General features: G+C 37.9%; 1 protein-coding gene across 4 annotated transcripts in view; it reads left to right on the top strand.

The window, feature by feature from the left end:
* Window positions 1-2,097: 2,097 nt before the first annotated feature.
* Window positions 2,098-26,353, top strand: part of map4k2 (mitogen-activated protein kinase kinase kinase kinase 2) — a 42,445-nt gene continuing 18,189 nt past the window's right edge. For all 4 annotated transcript variants that reach the window (XM_041779434.1, XM_041779432.1, XM_041779433.1 and 1 more), the window contains exons 1-13: window positions 2,098-2,426; window positions 15,085-15,142; window positions 15,689-15,779; window positions 17,972-18,036; window positions 18,627-18,682; window positions 20,743-20,790; window positions 20,875-20,917; window positions 21,033-21,105; window positions 21,339-21,470; window positions 21,729-21,791; window positions 21,878-21,959; window positions 23,188-23,304; window positions 23,567-23,645. In XM_041779434.1, the coding sequence (XP_041635368.1) occupies window positions 2,334-2,426; window positions 15,085-15,142; window positions 15,689-15,779; window positions 17,972-18,036; window positions 18,627-18,682; window positions 20,743-20,790; window positions 20,875-20,917; window positions 21,033-21,105; window positions 21,339-21,470; window positions 21,729-21,791; window positions 21,878-21,959; window positions 23,188-23,304; window positions 23,567-23,645 (1,000 nt within the window). In that variant the 5' untranslated portion in view covers window positions 2,098-2,333. The remainder of the gene's footprint in view (window positions 2,427-15,084; window positions 15,143-15,688; window positions 15,780-17,971; window positions 18,037-18,626; window positions 18,683-20,742; window positions 20,791-20,874; window positions 20,918-21,032; window positions 21,106-21,338; window positions 21,471-21,728; window positions 21,792-21,877; window positions 21,960-23,187; window positions 23,305-23,566; window positions 23,646-26,353) is intronic.

Raw genomic sequence — 26,353 nt, 5'->3', positions numbered from 1 at the left:
ACAATGCATTTTATTAGAAACTGTAATGTAATCATGATTTTAAATTTGGGTCTATAATCAACAAATTTAAGAAACACTAAACTGGTCAAAAGAAAACCTGTCTTACTCATGCAGACCTTGATAAGTCTGTATTTGTACAGGATTAGCCAGAAGTAAGGACTAAGTGACAACAAAGCCAATGGACAAACTGTTCTTTTGAAATCTATGGCTAAAGGTTTACTATAATTCAAGGAACACTTATTACAATTATTCATCAAAACTGGCCAAAAGGGAGGAATTATGGGAGAGCTATCGGGGGCTGAACCACATGGAGGGGCCCAGAGGTCGTCAAAAACACGTCCCATTATAATCTTAAACCATGGAAATCGTAATTTATTTGAACCCAAACTGGCTGATAACCATCTTACCAAAGCAACAAAAATACACATTCATTGTTGCTTCAGTAAAGTATAGGCCATCTGAAAATGTATAAACCTTTACCACCAAAAGATTCTTAATTTGAACTTACAAACCCAAAATTTAAAAAAAAATTTAAAAACAGGACCAAAAGCTATAGAAAATCGTACCCTTTCTCTTTTTCAGTTGGAAGACTTTGTTCTCAGAATTCTTACATTTTTACTCAGAATTCCAACACAGCCTGGCTGCAGACCACGGATCTCAGACAGACTCTCTCCAGGGACCTTACTTTCAGACACCGTCTGTCAGAGCTGAAGTGCTGTAACTTGCTGTTGCAATTTATTTCCAGTTTGTTTTTTGTTTTTGTTTTTGTTTTCAACTTTAATTGTAAACAAAATCTGGCAGTCACATTTATATGATAACAACATAACAAACATTCCACACAAAACAACATTTCATGAATAAAATAGAAAAGGTCAGAGGTCTAGTCTGGGACTAAATTATGTATTAACCTGTTTTAGAAGTAGATAGCTTTAGCTTCGTTAGCTTTAGCTAGAGATAAAGCTATGCTAGCTACATAGTTAACATTACTATGTAAACCACTGTAGCCACATTAGCTTAAGCCTTTGTAATGTGAGCTTTAGCAAACATAGCTAAAGTTAATGTATCTGCGCTAGCTACATAGATAGTGTAGCTACATAGCAAGCAATAGCTTCATTTGTCCATATCCATGAGGTTAAGCATTAGCTATAGTTCATAAATGTAAAGTTTTTTATTCATCTTTATTCATAAAGAAAGTCTGGCAGTTACATTCATGAAATAACCACTTCATAAACATTACAGACTAAACAACTTTTCATAAATAAAACAGAGGAAAAGGTCTAATTCTAGCTACATATTTAATGTTACTTGGTATGCTTTTGCAACGTATGCTTTAGCAATTGTAGCTAAAGCCAGCATAGCTACCTAGATGACATAGCTACACAGTTAATGTTAGCTTCATAGTTCCATTATTATAGATACCCATGAGCTTTGTGAGCTTTAACTTTAGCTAAGTAGCTTTGTTATCTATGTAGCTTATGCAGCTAATAGAACTGCATAAGCTACATTGGCTACGTTAGTGTTTTCATGCAGGAGAAGCTTTTTTCCTGTTAGCAGACTGTGTACGCTGCTTTATTAAATGTCCTGTAATTTTTTCCAGTGGCATTAATCCTTTCCTGTAACATTTCATAATCATGACTTAATGTGAATTTTTTTTTCTATCATAAACTTTTATATCACTTTTTTCCTGGCTGCTTTGGGCTTCCCTACTCCGCAGAGGTTAAACCTAGTGTTACCATGTTTTTTGTTTGTTTTTTATTTATTTTATTTATTTTTATTTTTTATTTTTTATTTTTAATTTTTATTTTATTTTTTATTTTTTTGCAGTTTACTGTATTTTGTGATCATTATGTTTTGTGTCCATTTTCATCCTTCCTTTTTCCTGGCATTTTTGGGCTTTCATGGTCCTTGGAGATTAAATCAAGTCCTACAAATGTTTTTTTTACAGTTTGCTGTATTTTGTGATCATTATGTTTTGTGTCCATTTTCATCGCTCTATTTTTTCCCGACAGCTTTAGGCTTCCGTACTCTGTAGAGGTTAAAACCAGTGTCACCATGTTTCTTTCAGTGTGCTGTGTTTCTGCTCATGCGTGTTTTGACTCCAGCTCCACTCCGGACTGTCTGCACCTCTGCACTCCCACAGATGCTTTCACCCTGCCAGGATACTATCACGGTCCGTCCGCAGGTCTGGTCTCTCCGGTGATTAGTCTGATCCTGCTCGGTCCGGGGGTCCTGTTAACACTGAAACTGTTCGTCGTCTGTGGCTCTAAAACCTGCAGCTGTGACTGAGGTGATGTCTGATTAGTCCACAGCTCTGCGGGGTCTCTGTCTCCATCATGGACAGTATCGGGGTCTCCTTTCTGGACCCCCTGGATGATTATGAGTTAATCCACAGGATCGGCTGCGGCACCTACGGAGATGTCTTCAAGGTGAGTCCACGTTCATAGACGTTTTCAGAGCGCGAGACCAGGTAATCCAGAAAAACACAAACACAATCATAGCGGGGTTTTTACTTCCTGACACAAAGGTAGAACTCAGGGAGAGTTTTAATGAGCAGAGCGGTCAAAATAGCACATTTATCAGGTCTCAGTGTGGTTTTCTTCATGTTGGGAGAGATGCAAAGGTAGGTTCAGGGGTTCTGTGTCATTATGTCATTTATTGATTAATTTAACCCTTTAAGTTCTGGAAAAGCCCTTTTTGACATACATGTGATTATAAACCAGTTATAATTTTCCCTGATCCACATGTTTAAGACTTTATCCTTTAGAAGGAGAGAGAAATTAAGATTTTTTAAAAACCAGCTGTGACAGTGTTATATCATCAGACAGTAACAATATTTTATATGTTTAAAATTAGTTTGATTATCGCTTTATAGCTGAAATAATTACACAAGAGGGTCTGATTTAAACTGATCCTTGGATGAAAATTTTATATCTGCAATAATTTTGTGTTTAAACCACATAGATTGACAAAATCTGACATCATACAGTAAATATATTTGTCATAAGTCACGAACTGAGCTGGTCTAAATATGATAAAATTATCTGCAAATATTGCCTGTAAATATTGGCCTATATAAGCTGTGAAATCAACCTATATCAACTGTAAATGTCAGCCTATATCAGCTGTAAATATTGGCCTATATCAGCTGTAAATATCAGCCTATATCATCTGTAAATATCAGCCTATATCATCTGTAAATGTCAGCCTATATCAGCTGTAAATATCAGCCTATATCATCTGTAAATATCAGCCTATATCATCTGTAAATATCAGCCTATATCAGCTGTAAATATTGGCCCAATCTGCTGTAAATATCAGCCTGTAATTGTTGTCACTTTTGGTCTATATTACCTGTATATTTGCAGGATAATAAGACCTATGCAGCTGTAGTCTTTTTTCATCCTTGTTCCTGAAACTTTAAATGTGATTTAGGACTGAAGTCTGTGGTCTAAACTACATTTATATGTTCCACTCAGCTCAAATGATTTTGGAACTCTTATTGTATCAGATGTTGGCAATAATCCATTATTGTGCATTCCTAGATTAAAGCGATCAGTGTGACTTCTGAGAGCCTGTGAATGGCTTTATCATCACATGAACTACATTAATAATATTTCTGCTTAGAAAATAAGTGTAGCATCGATCCATTATTTCTGTTTCTGCACCATTTTAATAGAAAGTAGTGCATCTGTTTTAAAAGGTTATAAGCTGCAGTCAACAATCACTATCATCCCTGATTTATCTCTTCATTTTTTCCTGAATTCATTCATTCAATAAAACTGACAATAAAACTGTGAAGAATTGGAGTTGCTCAAAGCACAGGAAGACATCCTAATGCATCTTAAACCCCAAAGATAATCAGTTTATTGTTGTAGAGGAGGAGATAAAGTAGGAAATAATCAGGTGGAACAGGGTGAAAGATGAGAAACATGAATTTGTTTTTTCTTAGAAATGGCTTGACACAAACAGCTGACAGGCTTGAACAAATCACTGAATTTACCTCCTTGTACTCAAACCTAAAAACCAGAATCTGAGAGTGTATGTGTGTCAGGATGCAAACATCCTGTGCTGCTAACCCGCCCAGAGCCTCGTGCATCCTGCACCAAGAATTTGTATTGTTTCTTTTTTCTTTACTCACAGCAGGCTGATGCACCGGCTGAAAGTTTGAGCCCCAGTTTAACCTGGTTATCAGGAACGATTCACCGTTGTGTTGTTTTAAGGGTCAGAAATGATCCACCTTTGTTCACTCCTATAATAAAGCAGCATGGTTGACATACTGCTGCAGGATTTGGTACAAATTTACAGTTGTGATTATACTGGACAGGGCTACACAGGGGTCAGCGCTGTTGCCTCACAGCAAGAAGGTCCTTGGTTCGCTTCCCGGTCAGGGCCTTTCTGTGCGGAGTTTGCATGTTCTCCCCGTGCATGGGATAGGCTGGGATAGGCTCCAGCCCACCTGTGACCCCTGCGTGGATTGTACTGGACAACACTGGTACTGCCATTTTGGCTTAACTGAAGTTTTTACAGTCCTCTATCAAAATGAAGTCAACTCAGCTTGGTTCTTCTCCTGCAGCTTTTCAGAAAAGGAACATCACTTCTGCTGCTCAATTTCAGATGCTTTACAAATAGAAGTTCATCAGGGCAAACAGGAAGTGATTGATTTCAGTTCATTTTCAGCATTTTGTTTCACAGCAGATAAGCCTAATGTTTTTGTTTCAATCCTGCTCTGCAGAGATAAAGACAAATGAACACTGAGACTCCTGTAGTTTTAACTAAAAGATCATATCTGCCCTAAAAGTCTGATCTTTGCTGATCTTTGTTGTTACTGTAACATGTAGCTCTGCAGAGATCCAGCCCATGTCTTATGAGAGGATCTCCAGACAATCAGACTTTATATCCTGCTGCTGTTTGTGGGTTTGAGTCCAGACTGGTCATGTGACCATGTGGGCTTTAAGGACCCCTCACACTGCTGTCATTCAGACTAACTCCTCCTCTCAGAGCTGACCTTTAACCTCCTGGCTAGTTCCAGCTGGATCTCCTGGAGATGCATTCAGCTGTCATGTGAAAAATCTAGAAAAGAAATGGAATAAATGTATTTTAATAAAACTCATACAGCACATTCTTCTAGTTGTACCATTTTAATACATTTCTGAGTTCTGAACTCTGTCCCTTTAAACGATGAGTCACTTTATTCTCATATTTAAGGATTTAAGCAGTGAGACATGAAGACGAGAAGCTGATTATAAAATGTCTGAGTTTGAACTTATTTATGCAAAAACCTGACAGAAACCAGAGAGAGCTGCAGGTTAAATTCACATTATAAGCCACCATAAAAATATCACAGTTTAATGAAGTTTTAACATGCTTTATTTTGCAGAGATTCTGCAGGATGCATGCTGAGTACATGAGACATTTACAGAAACAAGCACAAGTTATAAAGGTCGAAAATACAGGATTGATATCCACAAATGTCCGACTTTATGCTTTATATTTGTTAACACTTCCTGTTAAATTCAAACTGATTTATCTGATGAAAACGATTCTGATGCCTGAGATGTGACCACTATAAGGAGAAGATAAAAATGTCTTTAGGTGTCATGTGTTTGATAATTGATAAAATCCTTATCATGATTATTTTAACTGATATTGAGATTATGATTATAATTGTTAATCACGATTACTCACTGATTTTCTAACGTCTACCTCATGAGTATTTATTGAACTTTAATGCCCATTACATTTTTGAACATGTTGACTAACAAGCATTACTTACAATCAAATATGTTAAAAAGGAAAAATCAAATACAGCAGATAAAATTGATAAATACATAAAATGAATGATTTTTTGAGTGATTGCTGCATCGCATTTATTTCATAACTGATACTGAAAGTCATCCGTTGCCCAGCACTGTTCTCATAATCCCATAAACCTCACATAATCCTTCTGCCTCCACACAGACCTAAGTCAAGGGTGGAGGACTCAGGTCTTCAGGTTGTCCATCCTTACCTCTGTCTGTTTGTCCTTCCGTGTTACCATCTGTCCAAACGCCAATCCACACATCCATTTATCCATATGTCCGTTCATCTATCCATACATCTGTCTATTTGTCCATTCATATGTCCAGCTGTCCAAATGATTGTGTTATGGTTGATTGTCATTATGTTCATCTGTCCAAACATCTGCCTATTTTTTGTCCTTCTGTCCATCCATCAGTCTGTCTATACATCTGTCCATATGTCTGTTGTCCATGGTACCACCCATCCTTACCTTTGTCTGTTTCTCTGTCCATGTTACCACCTGTCCAAACATCATCCACATGTCCATAAGTCCATAAGTCCATCTGTCCATACATCTATCTATTCGTCTGTCTGTCCTTCTTAGATCTGTCCATTTATCCATCCATATGTCCATCTGTCCAAATGACTGTCTTAGGTCCATATATCTAAACGTTAATCTGACCATATGTCTGTCCATACATCTGTTGTCTATTTGCCCATCCATACCTCTACCCTTACTTTAGTCAGTTTGTCTGTCCATGTTACCACCTGTCCAAACTGACATCTTTATGTCCATCTGTCCATACATCGGTTTGTCCTTTTGTCGTCTGTACATAAGACTATCTGTCTGTCCTTCAAGCAGCTGTCCATTTATCCATCCATATGTCCATCTGTCCAAATGATTGTCTTAGGTCCATCTATCTAAACGTTAATCTGACCATATGTCTGTCCATTAGTCTGTCCATCCATATTTGAATCTGTCCATCCATATGTCAAACTGTTCGAATGATTGTCTTAGGTCTGTCTGTCTATAGGTTAATCTGGTCATGTCTGTCCATACATCATCTTTTATCTGTCCATTTTTTTGTCCGCCCGTCTATCGGTTTGTCCGTCCATACATTCGTCTGTTTGTCTCTCCGTATGTCCATACATGGGTCTAATCATACGTCAGTCTGCCTTATAGTTCATATGTCCATCTGTCAGTATGTCTGTCCATAATGTTGTTTATATCCATACGTCAGTCTCCTTATCCATTGGTCCATCTCTGCCACATCCATCCATGCCATTCTTGTGAGTGTGATCTCTCTGAGTGATTTTCTTCGAATATGTTGCCGTCCACTCTGATTCAAGGATGAACTCAATACAGTTTGGGGGTCAAAGGTCACTGTGGCTTTAAATCCCGTGAGCTCAACATTTCAAAAATGCATTCTGAGATTTTTGTCAAACTTGGCACAAATTAGACCATAGACAGGAGGGTGAACTGATTAGACTCTGGAGGTCAGCGGTCACTTTTTAATGGTTAAACTTGTCCCCAGTACTCTTTACCCTCTTTATATTCCAACATTTTTATGAAGCAAGCACTCACACCAATAAAACATCAGGTTTCTATGAATAACACAACCGCAGAAACCAGCCCAGCACTTCTTCTTGACCCCCTGCTGAACGTTCCCCTTCAAGACATTGTTCATCTTCCAGATGTGTGTATCAATCATGCAGCTCTGTGTTTTTCTTGTTTTTCCTCTTCATTTCAGTAGAAACATCTTGATGTCTCTTTTGTTTCTTTCAGTTGTTGTTGAACCCTGGGTCTGTTGTAAACGGGGTCACCCCAGGGTTTGTCTGGGTTTTCAGACAAATTAAATAAATAAATGATGATGATGGAGATGAGGAGGATGAGGGGGTTCACCTTCTTCAATAATTCACTTAAAACGAGACACAGATCCTATAGTGCCCTATAAAATCTCCTGATAGAAACTGGATTTTACCTGCTGCTTTATTCTCTTCTATTCTTTTGTCTGAAAATTTGACTTGAATTCAATAACATAAAGCTGTAATAGTTGAAATTCACATGGAGGTTTAGAGCAGAGTTCATTATTAGTGAATGATGCTCCAGTCCTGGTCTGGATCTAATTATCGTCTGCTTTGAGGGTTTTTAATTCTATGAATTAACTCTGAGGTCTGATGTTTACTCGGATGTCTGGTTTGGTGTCTGGATGCTTTTGGATGTGATTCATAAAAAATCTGCCTCATGAATCTGGTTCTTTGTTTAAATCTCCCCCGAGGATCTGCTCCATCTCCTCTCACTTTCTTATTCTGTTTAAATTCTCGCTGATTCCTCTGAGATTTTCAGCAGTTCTTTCACTGTTTTTGGACTTGAAGCATCTGCTCCATCCTTCTTTTCTTTATATCTCTGCCCTCATCTGTTCTGTATTTCTTGTTAATATTCCTGAGCATCCTCACTGAGTTTCCACTCACCTTCATTAGTCTGAGGTTCAGGTGTACCATCAGAATCTCACCTGTCCTCAAAAACACTGAAAAACTGTCAGCTCACTAGTAAATACACACAAATAATGAAGATTGTCTTTAGTCCTGTTCTAACACGGTGAAACTATTCACTCTGCAGGTTTTTGTTCTACCTATTCCAGAAAAGTTGGGACAGAGCCATGTTTACCATTGTGTAGCATTGAACTGTCTGTAAACGCCTGGGAAGTGAGGAGACTATTTGCTAGAGTTTTGGGAGAGGAATGTTGTCCCATTCTTGTCTAATATAAGATTCTAGCTGCACAACGGTCCTGGGTCTTCTTTGCTGGATCTTTCCTTTTCTGATGCTCCAAATGTTTTCTATTGGTGAAAGGTCTGGACTGCAGGCAAGCCAGTTCAGCACCCAGACTCTTCTACTGTGAAGCCATGCTGTTGTGATGGTTTTGGTATGTGGTTTAGCATTGTCTTGCTGAAATAGTCATGGCCTTCCCTGAAAGAGACATCTGGATGGGGGCAAATGTTGCTCTAAAACCTCTCTCTACTTTTCAGCATTGATAGTGCCTTTCCAGATGTGTAAGTGCCCATGCCACAGGCACTAATTCAACCCCGGGCTTTAGAACTGTGCCAGGATAACAAGCTGGATGGTCCTTCTCCTCTTTAGTCCACATGACATGGCATTTCAAATTCTGATTCTTCTGACCACAGAACAGTTTTCCATGTTGCCTCAGTCCATTCTAAATGAGCTTTGGCTCTCAGAAGACAGTGATGTTTCCGAATCCTGTTCACATATGGCTTCTTCTTTGCATGATCCAGGTTTAACTGTCATTTGTGGATGGCACAGCCAACTGTGTTGACAGGCAGTGATTTCTGGAAGTGTTCCTGAGCCCATGCAGTGATTTTCAGTACATGCAAATTGCTCCTCCATCTGTTTTTCATCAGTACCACTTACTTTTCTAGCCTTTTGTTGCCCTGTCCCTACCTTTTTGAGATGTGTTGCTGCCATCAAATTTCCAAATGCGCTAATATTTTTCATGAAATGATAAAATGTCTCAGTCAACATCTGATATGTTGTTTATGTTGTATTGTGAATAAAATATGGGCTTATGAGATTTGACAGTCATTGACATCTGTTTTTATGTACATTTTACACAGCGCCCCAACTTTTTTTTGGAACAGTTTTTTTTGCCTGACTATGGAAATAAATGCACAATAAAATAATCTAGTACCATAATTATGTCAATCCTGCTTTCTTTTATGGACAAAGGATAATTTAACCTCAGTATTCAGTGTTTTTAGGACGTATAGGGACACCTTTACTGATGCACAGACATCAGAGGTGAAGTTTCACATTGTTTCTGACTCTTTAGACTTGTTTTTAACTTCCTTAATGTTTCCCGGGAACATTATTCACCACCATCCATTGCCTACTGACGTCACAGTGTCTCATATTCACTCACCGAATGTTGACAACAAACCAAGTTGAGCTTCAGCTGCACTCACGTCCTGTTTTCTTTCCTGTTCTGCCGCAGAACTTCCTGTGACAACACCGATTTAAAAAAAAAAGCATCTGTGAGCGGGTTTACAGTCTCTGGTTGAACATGGAGAGCCTGAAATAACAGCGAACGCCACACTTACATAATGAGGAGGGGGGAGGAAACTGTGCTGTACTTTGATCATTCTTCCTCCGTGTTTCCTACTTAACAGAGGAGAAAGCATGGGCTATGAATGGAGAAGTTAAACTGAACAAAGCACATGAAAACAGGCTGTTAAAGTGAGATATCAGAAATGGCCATAAAACCAAAACAAAGAGACAAAAGATGCTAAAAATCTCAGTAAGATCTGAGGGATCCTGCGCACAAACTTTCCTGTGATCAGGAGAACAGTTCAATTGATATGCCTTTATGCATAAAAAGCCCCATGTTAATCTTGAAAAATAAATAATTTATATATTTATTAAGGTCTATTAGTCTGACTTTGTTATTAAAATTAATAACATAACTGGGGTTAAATCAGTCCATGGGTCTCATTTACAAACAGGCACAAAACAGGGCCTGAAGTTGCTGATGCCACTACTCACACGGAGTATGTGATCTGTAAAAAACATACCTGATAGTAAAATGTGTTAACCCCTGAAAACCTCTGATCTGTTGGCTCTTTTTTATTCATTTTTATTCATCAGGAGCTTCACATCAGCTGTTTAAGGTTGAATTAAGGCAGGTAGAGGACAGAATGGGAGGCAGATCAATGTGAGCACATTTTCAGGTGGATCAGGATTTATAGAGGGAGAGTTCGTGAAGACGTGTGTATGAATCTAAATTAGTTTCGGGGTATGCCATTTCTGGGGTTTTGGTGCATGTATACTGTTTTATAAATGAGGCCTGAGAGCTGTCGGCGGCTCCACACTTCATCCACATGTGTGGAGACAGTCTGGATGTATTGATGGTGATATGACTCTAGGTTGTCCTTTGTTGCTCCTTTCTAAGCCAAGCTAATATCACATTTTTAGAGCCTGACCTTTTTCTTTAGTTCAAATGCAGTCAGAGGTTAACCCTCGGGCATCACTTTAATTTACTATCCTTTAAAGCCATTAGGGACAGAAACGTCCACTTCCAAAAAACTGCTATAAAAACTTAACAGATTAATATTTCTCTGCTTTTTTTGCATAAAACTCTTAAACAACTCCAGCTGTGCTCAAAATTACCAAACACTCAATCATTTTGAGGATTTTAACCCTTTAAATGCCAGTTTGATTACTTAAAGATCAAAAAATGTGATTTGAATGGGAGTCAATGGGCCATTTTTGTCCACAAGTGACTCGAAAAGGTAATGCATCAAAGTCAATATTTTGGCTATTGTTTGACATACCCAGGACTGATTAACTGCCCAAATGGACAAAAATGTCCCTAGTGATGCCTGAGGATTAAACGACTTCCAGCTGGATTTCCTTTTCTGTTTGGCGTTTCTGCCGTAGTGGTTATTAACCATGGAGGTTGGATGTCAGAACTGGGAAGATGTCACATCCAAGTGATATTATCTTGTTACTGAGGGTCCTGAGGGTTGCTCTGACTTACGCTCTGTCGGGGCGTATTTTGAATGACGTCAACACAGAATTTCTGAGTAATGAAGACAAAAGAAACACACCCTAAAGCTGGCATGATTCAATATTTAAGATGACTCTCTGACCCCAAAATAAACTGATATTTTCTCACAATTGTCCAGATGTCAGTGACTTTGTTTCCTGGTCTGATCTGTGTGACTCTGACTCACTCTGTGCTTGTCTGAGACCTGAGGACACAAAACACGGTCAGACCTTTTTATCCAATAGAGGTTAAACTGATTAGAAGTCCTTTGTCTTTAAATCTCTGGATGTTTGCCAGTTTCTTTTTTTGATGCAGTTGGTGGCAGAGCTCCAGAAGTTTAAAGACTTTAGGAGCAGTTATTGGAAGATTTAGTTTGAGGTTAAACTTCATCAGCCCCTCATTTAGTCCTGTCCTAGTGTTGTGCAAGCATGCCGTCCATGGACAGCACAGGAGAGAGAAATCCACCTGTATATCCCTCTGTGAATGCAACACTTTAGGTGTGACATCATGTTTAACAATTTTGTATATTTATCACATATAATAGTATTACTATTGCCTAATTTTAACACATAATGTTATCTCTTTAATGACATCTGCTTCAAAAGGCCTTTAAAGTCTGTAAATGATTGATTTCATTTATGATAATCCATCAACTAGCGCTTTCCTTAAAAAATAGCCTGAGGTGGATGATGTTAGCTAAAAGACTTAATTTAAGCACAGAAGGCAGCTACCTACATTTTTCTCACTTGGATTCAGCCTACAACTCCAGGAAGGATTATTTTTTAAGGAATGAGGTTGATCTGGATGGGTCAGATGTTAAAAAAAACAGAGTCAGACCTCCTGATCTTATCCTGCTCTGTCTGAGAGTCTCAGCTTTAATACAGGAAATTAAAGAGCTATCTTTATAATCAGGCTGTTAGCATGAAGTTTTATTACAGCCTTAATCCATTTACCTGATTTTAAACAGCTTCATCCCTTCTGTTTCTGCACATTATTGATGTCTAACATTTTTGTCTTATTAAATTTCTGTTTTTAGTTGAATCGTGTTCTTAGTTTCTTTTTGTACCACTTCTGAGCAGCTTTATCTGTGTATTTACATGCTTCATAAATGAATGAATTAAGCTGCATTGATATTGGTTTATGCAGCTGATAGAAATCATGTGTTGATACATATTTTACTCAGTCCTTCCTGGGCAGCATTGTTGGAAATGTGACTCACCTGATAAAGGATTTGATATCAGAGAAATACTGGACTAACACGTGTTTCCCACATTTTTCTGGAACATTCTTTGGCTGTAGTAAAGTGATGGACCATGATGATAATGCATGGATTTCACTCAGAGTACACCAATTTACACCTGCAGGATGTTATACAAACACAATATCATTGTAATTTTTCTAAATTGTTGGCAGGTAGATGGCAGGTAAGGTATATTATGTGCCTCCCTACACTCAGAAAAATGAATCATGGCATAGTTTATTTTTAAGTATTTACATCTATTTGATTTTATTTAATGATTAAATTTTTCGAATTAATTCATTCAAATTCCTTAAAATCAGCATAAATCTGTTAATTGTGAAAGCAATTAAATTTAATCAGTTAAAATGTATGAATATAGTTTAAATATGACAAGCTGTGGATCAACCAAGATTCATTTAGGTAAAATTTATGAGACTGTCTTACATCAGGTTTACATAAAGATTTCAGTACCATTCAAAACACATTGGGTTTATTGGTATTATTACATAAATGTCATTCTTAATTGTTTCAATTACAAATGAGTGACAAATATGCAGCACATAAAGTTGATTGGCCTGTTTATGGTAAATGTAAGTATTTCAAATGGATGGATTTTTGTATGCAATGAGGCCTAAATATTTCTGTGAGTGTAGAAATCTAGTGACAAATGCATCAGGATTTTTTGTTTTTTTTTTGTAAATTCTATGTCACATACCATATTAACCTTTTGTTGTTTGCACTTACACCAAAAATGTTTGTAAGCTGCCCATTGTTAGGAGGATATAATTTATGATTTGCACAATATATATGTTTGTTATTTTAAACTATTCCCTTCTGCTGTAGTTTCATTCATGATTTTATTAATGACTAGTCGGAGTCGACTCAACGTTTATTACGTGAAAAATTCTCAAATCATGCAACCCCATACAAGACAGTATGCCATATTATACAATTACTGTAAATGTAATTTTATATGCTACAACACACTATGGAGAAATCTGTATTACACTCCTGTCTTGTACACATCTTTTGCCTCTACATCAGAAGCAAGAATAATAGCAATTGATGATATTTTGTTTTCAAAGGTCACTGCAGTCTTATAACCTGTGGGGTCATGGTAACCTCAAAATTTTCTATAGCTTCTTAGGAGCAATCCATCCGGGTACTTTGCCCAAACGATACCAGCCCCGCCCTCTTAGGGGGGAAAAAGTGAACAGCAGTCAAGCGGAAAGATTGGGTCATGAGGGATTTAAAAGATTATGATATGAAAACTGTATGGTTAGATGCTTATTGAGAGCCAAAATCCAATGGCCAGTGAGATAAACACATGTAGGACATGCATGTCATAAACCGGCATCACATACGGTGTGTATGTTAGATCTTATTGCTTGAATGTGGTTATAAGTTAGTGAATGTGTGAAAAAGCTGTTAACAGGTAGACAGGCTACAGCTCCTGCTGTAACAGAGCAATCGCCAAAGAGATACTTCAAAATTTTGGCAAATTCGCCCATTGCCATAATTCCTATAGTCTTAGTAATAGGTTCGTTACCGTCAGTTGTCGGTGCAAGCTATTTTTAGATCGGCGCTGCCGAGTTCGGACCTGTTGTGCCAACTCAATGTAAGCAGACGGTATTCTGGCTTTCCCTCATCAAACTCATCAAATACACAATCCAACAACTCCAAAACGCTCTCGTGGACAAGTTGTGACCTGTACATTCACCACGCTATGAGTTTAGAGTTTGAAAGACGCATGCCCGGTCGAGGAGACGAGTCAGAGTGTAACAGAGAGAAAGACAGAAAATTGTAGCAAAAACTCTCACAATGCTGGGAGGAATAGAGGAATATTCACCCTCTGCCGTGACTTCCAGTCATCCAGTGAGACCATAGGTGAGACTGTCAGTGCATCTGTTGGCACCGGCAGGCAATGTTTCCACCACGACAATCCACCCGTACCAAAGCCAATGCTTTACCTCACCATGTCCCCACCCCACTGGGGAGGGAGTAATGGGTGAATGCCGTGGTGGGGGCACACGGGGACGGATCCAGGAATTTTTTAAAGGATTCTTCACTATTGGGAGATAGGGCTAATGGCGAGGTCTGTGCTCTCTGAGTGCTTTTCTAGGTGGGAATTGATTTCTGCTTCTCTGCTTTTTTTTTTGTTTGTTTTAATTTTACCTAGCTCTGTACATTTAATCTCACACACCAGATGGACCAGATCATATACTGCATGAATATATTTCATATTCATCTGAGAAACTCCCATGGAAAGCGTTTGGGCATTTAAAAAATCTCTGCAGTTGTTGGACAAACGTTCTGTCACATTCAGGATGGGCCAATCAGAGCAGCAAGACAAAATGAGGTAGCACACGTGTGCAGCTCTAGTGCTAAATTCAGCTATACCGGCTAGCAGTGCTGTCTTGAACGGCAGAGCTTATCAGTGGCCAAAATAAGTAATATTCCCTCCTCATACTTGGCTATGTATTTATTGTGTTTTTCTTTCCTTTTCAGGCTCGTAACATCCGCACGTCTGAACTGGCAGCTATCAAGATCGTCAAGCTCGACCCAGGTTTGTTCAGAGTTCTTACTTCACACATGTAGCTCGGTTTTGCTTGTTCAGTATTATTGTACTTAAGCTCTGCGAACCAGTAAGTCTAATCTCAGGAACCAAGTCTTTTTCTGTAACAGCATTTTCAGACTGAGTGCATGGTGGCCCCGTCTGCATGTTAACAGGTCAGGGCTTTGAGTGTCACCTCTCACACAGAGAATCTAAAGAATAGAAGATTAACCTCTTTTTTTGGCTAAAATGGACAGAAAAGTAATAAACAGAGAGCCATATTTACCTTGTTTTAGCAGATATTTAAGTATGCATCAGTAGAATATGATTGCAGTGTCTTTTTTGATGGTGGTTCCTGATCTGGTTCCAACACAGTTTGGAGATGGATGTTACTATGATTCTGTCAAATACAGACTCTGACGAGGCCTCATATTCAGCCTGATTCACCAGTTCTCCCAGTGGTCCAACCCTGTAGTTTACTGGTCTGTAATTAAGCCTGAACTCTGAGCTGCTGTCAGAGAAAACACTAAATGTGTCTGTGTTTTTATGTGTGTTTAGGTGACGACATCACGTCCATCCAGCAGGAGATCACTATGATGAAGGAGTGCAAACACAAAAACATAGTGGCGTATTTCGGCAGCTACCACAGGTGAGCTCAAGTCTGTTTATGACCTGTCGACAGGCTCTTTTGTCAGACTGCTACGGTATGTTCCCAGCATTTTTTCAGCGTTTTTCTCATTGTTTTTGGCAATTTTTAGCTTTTCTTTCTTTTTTTTTTTTTTTTTTAGCATTTATTCAACATTTTTTTAGCTTTTTTTCTAGCGTGGTTTCAAGATTTTTTCCAATGGTCTTCCAGCATTTTAAACAGCATGCATAGAGCATTATTTAACATGCTTTTCAGCAACTTTTTCAGCTACTCACTGCAATATTACCCACGTAGTTGTACTAAGCTGGTTTTATGCATTTCTTGCCCGTTTACCGCCAACATGCTATTATCTCTTTTCAGCAAGTTATCAGCATTTTTTCAGCATGTGTGAAAAAATTCAGCCAGTTTTCAACATCTTTTCACATGTTTTCTGCATTTTTAGCATGTTTTAAGCCTGTTTCAAAATATTTTTGCGCACATTTGGCCTATTTTCATCAATTTTTCAGCATGTTTTTTTAGCACAATTTCAGCCTTGTTTTAGTATGATTTCAGCCTGTTTTTCAGCATGATTTCATACTGTTTTCAGCTTGATTTCAGCATGATTTTGGCCTGTTTTCAGCATAATTTCAGCCTGTTTTCAGCTTGATATTAGCCTGTTTTCATCATGATTTCAGCATGATTTCAGCCTAGTTTTCAGCTTGATTTCAGCCTGATATCAACATGTTTTTAGCATGATTTCAGTCTGTTTTCAGCATGATTTCAGCCTTTTTTCAGCATAATTTCAGCCTGTTTTTCAGCATGATTTCAACCTGTTTTCAGCTTGATTTCAGCATGATTTTGGCCTGTTTTCAGCATAATGTCAGCCTGATTTCAGCTTGATATTAGCCTGTTTTCATCATGATTTCAGCATGATTTTAGCCTAGTTTTCAGCATGATTTCAGCCTAGTTTTCAGCTTGATTTCAGCCTAATTTCAACATGTTTTTAGCATGATTTCAGCCTGTTTTCAGCCTGATTTCAGCCTGTTTTCAGCATAATTTCAGCCTGCTTTCAGCATGATTTCAGTCTGTTTTCAGCATGATTTCAGCCTGTTTTCAGCCTGATTTCAGCCTGTTTTCAGCATAATTTCAGCCTGCTTTCAGCATAATTTCAGCCTGCTTTCAGCATGATTTCAGTCTGTTTTCAGCTGATTTCAGCATGTTTTCAGCATAATTTCAGCCTGATTTCAGCCTGTTTTCAGCATGATTTCAGCCTGTTTTCAGTATGATTTCAGCAAGATTTCAGCCTGTTTTCAGTATGATTTCAGCCTGTTGTCAGCATGATTTCAGCCTTTTTTCATCGTGATTTCAGCTTGTTTTTAGCATTTCTTCCCAGCATATTTTAGCGTTTTATAGTACATTTTCTGCATGTACATAGACTTTTCTTCTTATTTTTTTCAAACATATTTTTGGCTTCTTTCTGTTTGTTTTCAACACTTTCTCGCATTTTTAAGCCTATTTCCAGTATATGTTTTTTACAGCATGATTTTGGCATGTCTTTAGCTAGTCTGCAGCCTACTTTTAGCCTACATTTTTTAAGTTTTTTTTTCAGCATGTTCTTTGCCTGTTTCCAGTATGTTATAAGTGTGTCTAGTGTGTTTTAAACACATACTAACCAAGATTTTAGCATTTCTTTACTCTTGTTTCTCGGCATGTTTTCCCCTGGTGTTGGTATGCTTTCAGTCTGTTTCCAGCCACTTTTCAGCTTGTTTTCTTCTATGATTTCATATTTCCAGTCCTTTTTCAGGTTCTTTTCAGCCATTATTAGTTTGTATTTAGCATGTCTCTTACCGTGTTTTCACCATGTATCTGGCCTGTTTTGAGCTCATTTTCAATGTATTTTCAGTCTGTTTTCAGCTTGTAAATAGTTTGGTGTAAGTCTGTTTCCAGTGTATCAAGATGTGAAGGATTCCTGTAGTCTTTGTCAGACTAAAATCTTTGGAATCTGACTTTTTATTTTCCCCACACACTGCTGGATTCCTCTCCCACTCATTGCTGTGATTATACAGAAGCTCAGTGATGATGCTGAGTGTGTTTGTGGGCGTTAATGCCGTCCGAGTATTAGGGAGTGTTCTTACAAGTATTTCCTTCTGATAACAAAAGCTTGAAAACTTTGACGCAAATGTTTCTGACCAAAGACATGTGGTTTGTCTCTGCAGGAACACAAAGCTGTGGATCTGTATGGAGTACTGTGGAGGAGGCTCTCTGCAGGATATGTACCATGGTATCTAAAACACAGTATATTTTATATTAAATCCATTTTAAACCATTTATATTATTTATGCCTGATCTTATCCCATGAAGGATTAGAGTGTATAAAGTTTAATAAAGCTTTCACTTCATGTTGGCACATTGTTATAATAACAAAACATCGTGCTACTCCCACTCTCCCCATTCTTACCAATCTGCAGACATGCAGAATATGTCCATTCTAGCCTAGCTCTGTTAAAATCAAGAGAAAAAAAGGCATCAGCAACTATCTACTGTATTTATACATTTACCCTTTGTCATATAAATGTGATCAAGCATGCAATGTTTGCAGCTTTTTGTTTGCTGACTAGTTTAGTTTGTCTGTTAAGTTTTCCTCCAGATGCACAGATATGAAATAAAAATCTTCTCCTCTGCCTCTGGATAAACCAGCAGACATATTTCCCTCTCTCATTCATTCAGAGTCTTTGGTCTAATTACTGTAAAACAGACGTGAGCGAAGCACAATGAACTGTGAGGAGCCAGCTCTTGTGTATTTTTAGATACTATGTCTGCAGGCTCTGTCTTTCCCCTCCATCCTGTTATTAATCAAAGTGTTGTCCGCAGTGACGGGTCCGCTAAAGGAGAAACAGATCGCCTACGTGTGCAGAGAAACCCTCCAGGTAAGGCTTTTATTGTGAAAGGGCTGACTGTTTAGTTGTGAAATCTCAGAGGATTCTCTGCTGACAGGATGACTCACGTGTTTTTCAGCCTCAGAAGAGATAAATAGTATTTAACCTCGCCAGACCGCTAAATATAAGGGAGAGTAAATGCTGCTGCTGCTGCAAAACAGAGTCCACAGCAGAACAAAGCATGCTGTCTTTATTTAGTTAGTGAGTGACCTTTTCTTTCTGCACAGTTTTACTGCAGAAGCTGGTTTAAAGACAGCAACAAAATAAATGAAAATATCAGACCATGAGCTATAAAGGATCCCTGAAAACAACTCACGTTTGTTAACCAGTGGTCAAGAGAAAAGTATTTCTCTAAATCTCTTCTTTAGTTGTTCATATTTACATGTTATCATAACAACAGCCTCAGGGCGTCTGCCTGTCAGCAAACCTGGATCACTGAGCTGCATTCTTTTTACCCAGATGTCAGAAGGAATTAACCACCTGTCGACAGGTACAATGATAACAGATTGGTTGGGTGTTTCTTTGCCTGAGGTTAAATATTTTCTTAAGAAGCTTCTAGAGTTCTCAGGTCTATAAATAGAAAGGTAAACTCCCTTTTAGACTTTTTTTGGTCCAGTAATTCACTCATCTTATTTAACACTGGTTTTCAGGTTTTATCAGGTCTCTCTGTGAAAGTCATGAGTGAGCAGGAATTTTTATAAGATTTATGGATTTCTTTTAAGCCCTTCAAAACTTTATTAATCATTCTGTAATTGTATTTGAAAATTAAATTCAAATGATTTAAAATTGGATTTTACATAGAGTCAGAGTTGAATTATTGTATTTAAAACCCAATAATGAGGATTAGAATGAACCCCAAACTAAAACATGCAGTTTAATGTAGCTAAAACAAATATTCAGTTTTTTAAAAAGGTATACTAAAATGATTTAATGCAGAATAAAAAACTTAAATTGTTTTGTTGGAATAGTTTAAATCATGAACTAAAGTTGCTGAATAACTGGTTATAGGCTAATGGCTATATAACAATAGAAAATCATATAAGAACCTAATGGATGAAATAGCTCAAATGGACTGAAAACAGCTAAAACAAAGGGGTTAATAATTTGCAACATAATGATAGTAAAATTAAAAAAGAAAAGCATGGACTAAATCGTTTATATAGTCAACTTAAATGTTTGATAAAATGCTAAAGTAGTTAGCTAAAACATTAAGTAAAGCAGCAGTAACATTTTTGGTTAAAGGTATAAGAAGTTAGCTAAAACGTTTTTATATAAGGTTTAGTCAACTAAAAACGGTTCATAAAATGTTTAAGTAGTGAGCTAAAGCATTAAGTTAAACAGCTAAAACGTTTTTGATTAAAGGTATAAGTAGTTAGCCAAAACGTTTTTATATAAGGTTTAGTCAACTAAAAACGGTTGATAAAATGTTTAAGAAATTAGCTAAAAACATTAATTTACACAGCTAAAGATTCTTGGTTAAAGGTAAGTAGTAAGCTAAAATGTTTTTACTAAAGTTTTAGTCAACTAAAACGTTTGATAAAATTTTGAAGTAGTTAGCTAAAACATTAAGTAAAACAGCCAAAAACTTTTTTGGTTAAAGGTATAAGTAGTTAGCTAAAACTTTGAAATTAAACATTGAAACAGTAAACTTCAAAAATTTGACAAAAGGATAAAATAGTGAGCTATAATGGTGTGATAAATAGTTCGCTTAAGTAATGCATAAAGTCACTGGTAATTAATATAGCATTGTTAATCTGACAGTATGCTTAATTAAATAGTAAAGTAGATATTTAGTCCAGTTTTGAGAGTTAAGACTTATTTTGGATGATTTAATGATTGATTAAACAACAATATAAAATCACACTTTAATATGGACACCCAGAAAATAATTCAGGATTGAACTGATTCAGGTATTCTACCTGAGGGACTTGTTTGTCTCAGTCTTTTAAGAGAAAAAGAAGGTTAATTGGAGTCCTGTAATAAATGTTTACTCTAAATGTCTGACCAAAATTGATCAGATTTATTCTTTGCTTTCTTTCTCTCTGTTTCAGGGTCTGTATCACCTCCATGAGACTGGGAAAATGCACAGAGACATCAAGGTACTGCTGAGTTTTTATAGATCTTAGCAATGTTTCAGTGTTCTTATAATTATACATAGTCATACCATGTGTTTTCGACTGCAGGGAGCCAACATCCTTCTGACAGAGAGAGGAGACGTTAAACTGGGTCAGCAGTGATCTGTGTTGAATATAAACATCTATATTACACGTGTGCATTAATATTTATGCAGATTTATGTGAACTTAAGTTCCAGTTTAACCCTCTCCGTCTCTTCTTTGTAGCTGATTTTGGAGTAGCAGCAGAGATCAGCGCTTCTGTAGCAAAAAGGAAATCTTTCATTGGAACTCCCTACTGGTAAGATGAATTAAAGTCAGTCAGTTTTTAGTCAGTTAACATTAACACAGACGAAGATTTAATCTATGAGAGTGTCTGACTAAATTCAGCTGTCAGTACAGTTCAGTTTCAGGGCCTATTCTTTGCATTTACCTTTAAATAAAAGGGAACGTAAAGTGGGCCTATAGTATTTGTATTTGTCACTATTAACAGCCTGGAGCAGCATTTCAGATTTCCTCCCCTCATTCCTACAGGATGGCTCCTGAGGTGGCGGCAGTGGAGAAAAAGGGCGGCTACAACCATCTGTGTGATATCTGGGCTGTCGGCATCACCGCCATCGAGCTGGCGGAGCTCCAACCGCCCATGTTTGACCTCCACCCGATGAGGTCAGCCAGCAGCTCTGACAGATTTAAAGAAGGGACATTTTTATGTAACTTTACAGCTGCATGTGCCACTTTTTCATCATTTTTTATGTTTGATCATTGTTTTATTTATTTTTGTCAAATGATAGTTCAATTTTCCTTTTTTGTGTGCATGTTTCTACCTTATTAATGGGGTTTGTCATTTTAAAGCAGTCGTAAAGCTGATAGTCATACAAATTAACTTTATTATCATTATTTTCCCCTGCTGATGTGATGTTTCAGAGCGCTGATGTTGATGTCTAAAAGTAGCTTCCAGCCTCCACGACTAAAGGATAAAACCAAGTGGTAAGTTAACCTCTTTTTGTCCATTTTTCCTCCTGTAATCATGTAAATATCATAATAATTTATCCTTTATTTTGGTCTCTGTGCAGGTCTGCAGGTTTCCAGAGCTTTGTGAAGATGGCGCTCATTAAAAACCCTCGTAAAAGGCCGTCAGCGGAGACTCTGCTGCAGGTGAGCTGCCTCTTTATAGAACATCATTAATGATCTGCTGTTAAATCACCATCTGTCTTCATGTTCACATCATCATACATTCACTATTCATAACCGTAAAATATCTATTTTTATCTGTTTCTATGTGTCATATTCATGTTCTCACATGGATAATGATCAGCTCTGATAAGATGTGAAAAGAATTTGAATATTTGTGGTATTTTCCTGTCACTTTCATTGTCAGCTGATTGACAAAATCTGCCTAAGGTCACATCGCAACGCTCGGAGTGGCTGGCCCTTTTTGTTTTTGTTTTTTTCATGTCAATCAGGAATTAACATCCATAAATCTCTTAAATATGGATGTCACAGTGTGCATCCATTTTATGCAACAGTAATCTTTGCACATTTTTAAATCCATCTTAAAAATGAGAATAAATGAAAAATCTCCTGCTGCTACAGCTATAAACCTTTAACTATGTACACCAAAGTGGAGTGGATTTCATGATTTGGTCAGGGAGATGCAAAGAAGCAGATTGATCCTTGTATAACAGTGGTTTTTCAAAGTTTTTTGCACAGGCAAAATAAATCAAGCCACAGTCCCAGAAATCTCCATTATCCATGCAAAATCACCTCATTAAGATTTATCTTTAGTTGTAGTAAAACCCTCTAGTTTCCAAAGTTTACCTAGACATTCCTCAAGGCAAACCATAGGGGAACAGTGGTTTAAGAAAACTAGAACTAGAACCAGAGGTTATTCGCCTCTGTGAAGTTTCCAGTAACAGGACAGTCAAAGTTCAGAGGAGGGTCAAGACAAAAGGCTGGGGTGGTTTATGTGATACAGTTGTTACAAGCAAGGGCCGGTCATGAGGCTGAAAGTAAATTCACCTCACAAATACCCCATCTACACTCCACAAAATCCTCATTACATTATTTCTAATGCATGAAGCAAGCTAACCATGATCTACCTGAGTATTTATGGCAATAAAACATTTGATTCAGCACTAAAACTGTGTTAGAAAATGGGAAAAAGGGGTTAGTACAGAAAAGCATGTGTAGACCTGTTTACTAAGGGTTTAATCAATAAAACAAAAAAAATCAATATTGATTTTTATAGCAATTCATAGCTCCGATAGTCAGCCCTTGTTTGTGATCATCCATTCTCGTCCAGCTGTGGATTCTGCAGTTTTATTGTCTTATTGTCTTAATCCAACATTGCTTTCTTATACTGATCTGTATTTTGTTCCTCCAGCATCCATTTGTGACTCAGCTGCTGACTCGTAACCTCATCATCGAGCTGCTGGACATGGCCAACAACCCCGAGATGCACAACACGCACTCACACTGCATGGACGACATGGAGCTGGAGGTCAGAACCCAGATATTAGGAGATGATATTTACTCTTAAAGTTTACAGTCTTAATTAGCCTTCATTACCACTGCTAAGAGACAGGAAGTGCTGATACAGGGTCAAACTGACAAGGAAATCCTTTAAAAACATCACTATTTGGGGACTAACTGGACTAGTTAGGATGACCACAGATGACTATATTAATGTTTTTCCATTCTCTGTAAATATGTCTGATTTTGTGTTTTCACTGGTGTGTTGTGTTAACGCCACGTGTCGACAGGTGGGGGAAATTGGTCCAGATAAGATCCAATCAGCAGGGAAACACCTGCCTGCAGAGAGGACGCTGTCTGAAGAACAATGTGAGCACACCCTCATAAAAAAACTCACAGACAAATGGTTTCAGAGGAAGATGCTGACATTTTAGGAAATATTAGGGTTGTGTTTGTGAGTCTGAATGTGTCCTGGAGCTCTCTGTACTCGCTGCTGACAGATGAACTGATACTGACGGTTAAAAGGATATTAATAGTGACTGAAAAGATCTCTCTGCTCTACAAACTCAGCTTTTTGTCTTGAAGGGAGTTGCATGCTTTAACTGTCTTTTTAAAGAGATTTTTCCTAAGAGGCAGTGTTTCTTCAATGTCCTCTTAATTAAAATTTAAAGATACCACAATCTCTTTTCAAAAAAAGCACCTGAAGGACTCTCAGACTGTGAGAAACAAGATTCCCAGGTCCAGTGAAACCAAGATTGAACTGTTTGGCCTCAATTCTAAATCTGGAGGACACCCCGCACTGCTCATCACCTGCTCAATACCATTCCAGCAGGGAATCATGGTGGTGGAAGCATCATGCTGTGGGGGTGTTTTTCAGCAGCAGGGACTGGGAGGCTGGTCAAGGGAAAGCTGAACAGAGCAAAGAACAGAGATGTCCTTGATAAAACTCTCTTCCGACAATCCACATTCAACTTGAGTGAGCTTGAGAGGATTTGCAAAGGCAGAAAATCCCCCAATCTAGGTGTGCAAAAATGTAAAAAATTGCAGAGGGAAAAAAATCAAAGATACCAGACTTTTTCATCAGGTTTTCAACATGTAGCCATGATTGTGGGCCAATGTAAGACACTACACCCATTAACAATCAATATTTAGGGCCAGTGGGTCCTGAAACCCAACAACTGCCAGATCAGGCTTTAACTGTGATTTTAACATGTAGTCAGACCTTGATTTTAGTTAAGTAGTGTCCAGATATGTGAAATTAAAACTGGTTAATGCCTCAAATACCACCATTCTCTTTTAAGGACCATGTCTTAGAACAAGATAAATCTCTAATATAAATGCTCTATCGCTCGTTATTGAGCAGTAAATCAGTCTTTCTCTGACAGTTGGAGAGCTCTCTCTGGTTGTCCTTGTGTCCGTCTGCATGCACGTTTGAGTTGACTGTATGCTGCTTGTTCCAGCTGATGAGAGGCTTCATTGTGAGCCGTGGCTCCGCTCCTCTCTGCTGTAATCTCCAGAATATGAACGAGGACAAAAGTGTCTCAGAGCCGCGTCCGTCCTGCTGTAAGTGGACCACACGTGTGGGCTTCAGGCTGCGTCAGAGGACGATAGCACTGAGAACATGCCTGCCACACAGAGAGGCCTCAGTGCTGCTCTGACCTCACCTCGCTGCCCTGCCAGCACGCCACGTGTTGTGGTGTGTTTTTGATGGTCGGGCTTCACACTCAGCCAAACAGTGAATCAGAAATCAGAGTGAAGTTCACCTCAGCTTCCCTCATAGACAGAGAGTTGTCATCACATAAACCACAAACACCTTTATTACCTGTTCATGAGTCTGACCAAAACGAGGTCTGACGATCACACAGTGATGGCTGTTAGTGCTGCTACTTTCACTGCTGTGAGGGAGAAAACTACTGTTGCACTGGATGTCTATAATTATCAATATTCATCAAATATGTCTGCAAAACCAATGCCAAGACTGAGAAAGTTACCCAATGTTGGGTTCAGCCCATTTTTCTAACATTTACCCCTACCTCTTGTTTCTGTCCAGCCGCGCTCCTTGTGATGGTAAATATGTCTCTTTTTAGAGATCTAGATCATTTGGCTCAGCTCAGTAATAAGAGTCAGTCTTTTGCTCCCAAACAGCAACTAGTACCAGTTTGGGTTTTTAAATGTGGATTTTAAAAATGAGAGAAAAAAAATAAGAAAGGAAACAGGCTTTTCCTGTAGATCATATAAAAAAGCTGGCTCATAGTACTGACTCATTCATGAGAAAAATACCCAGAAATCCCCAACTAAATGTACATTCCATCCTTGCCTTTGAAGATGATGCTATCCTTTAATGTCTAAAAAATATTCTTCCGCTGTCTTTGAGAATTTCATCTTTATTATCAGTAAAACATCCCATCCTTGTCCTCAAGGATGTCATCCTTTGAAACCAATTAAACATTCCATCATTGTCTTTGAAGATGATGTCATCCTTTGATATCAATAAAATTTTCCATCCTTGCCTTAGAGATTATGTCATACTTGATGTCTACAGAATGATTCCATCCTTTCTTTGTAGAGGTAATCCTATGATGTTTATGAAGCATTCAGGCTTTGCCTTCGAAGATAATGTTATCCTTTAATACATTCCATCTTTGCCAATGTAGATGATGGCATTCTTAAATGTCTTTAATACATTCCATCCTTGCCTTTGAAGATGATTTCATCATTTAATGTCTATGAAACATTCCATCCTTACCTTCGAAGATGATGTCACACTTTTATGTCTTTAATACATTCCATCCTTGACTTTAAAGATGATGTCTTTTTTTAATGTCTATGAAACATTCCATCCTTGCCTTTGAAGATGATGTCATCATTTAATGTCTATGAAACATTCCATCCTTGCCTTCGAAGATAATGTCATCCTTTAATATCTTTAATTTATTCCATCCTTGCCTATGTAGATGATGTCATCCTGTCATGTCTATAATACATTCCTTCCTTACCTTTTAAGATGATGTTATCCTTTAACATTTAGAATACATTCTATTCTTGTCTTTAAAGATGATGTCATCCTTTGATGTCTA

The sequence above is a fragment of the Cheilinus undulatus genome, linkage group 22 (assembly GCF_018320785.1).
Source record: "Cheilinus undulatus linkage group 22, ASM1832078v1, whole genome shotgun sequence".
NCBI lineage: Eukaryota > Metazoa > Chordata > Actinopteri > Labriformes > Labridae > Cheilinus > Cheilinus undulatus.
The sequence above is the reverse complement of the archived record's forward strand: the minus strand, read 5'-3'. Positions and strand labels throughout refer to the sequence as shown.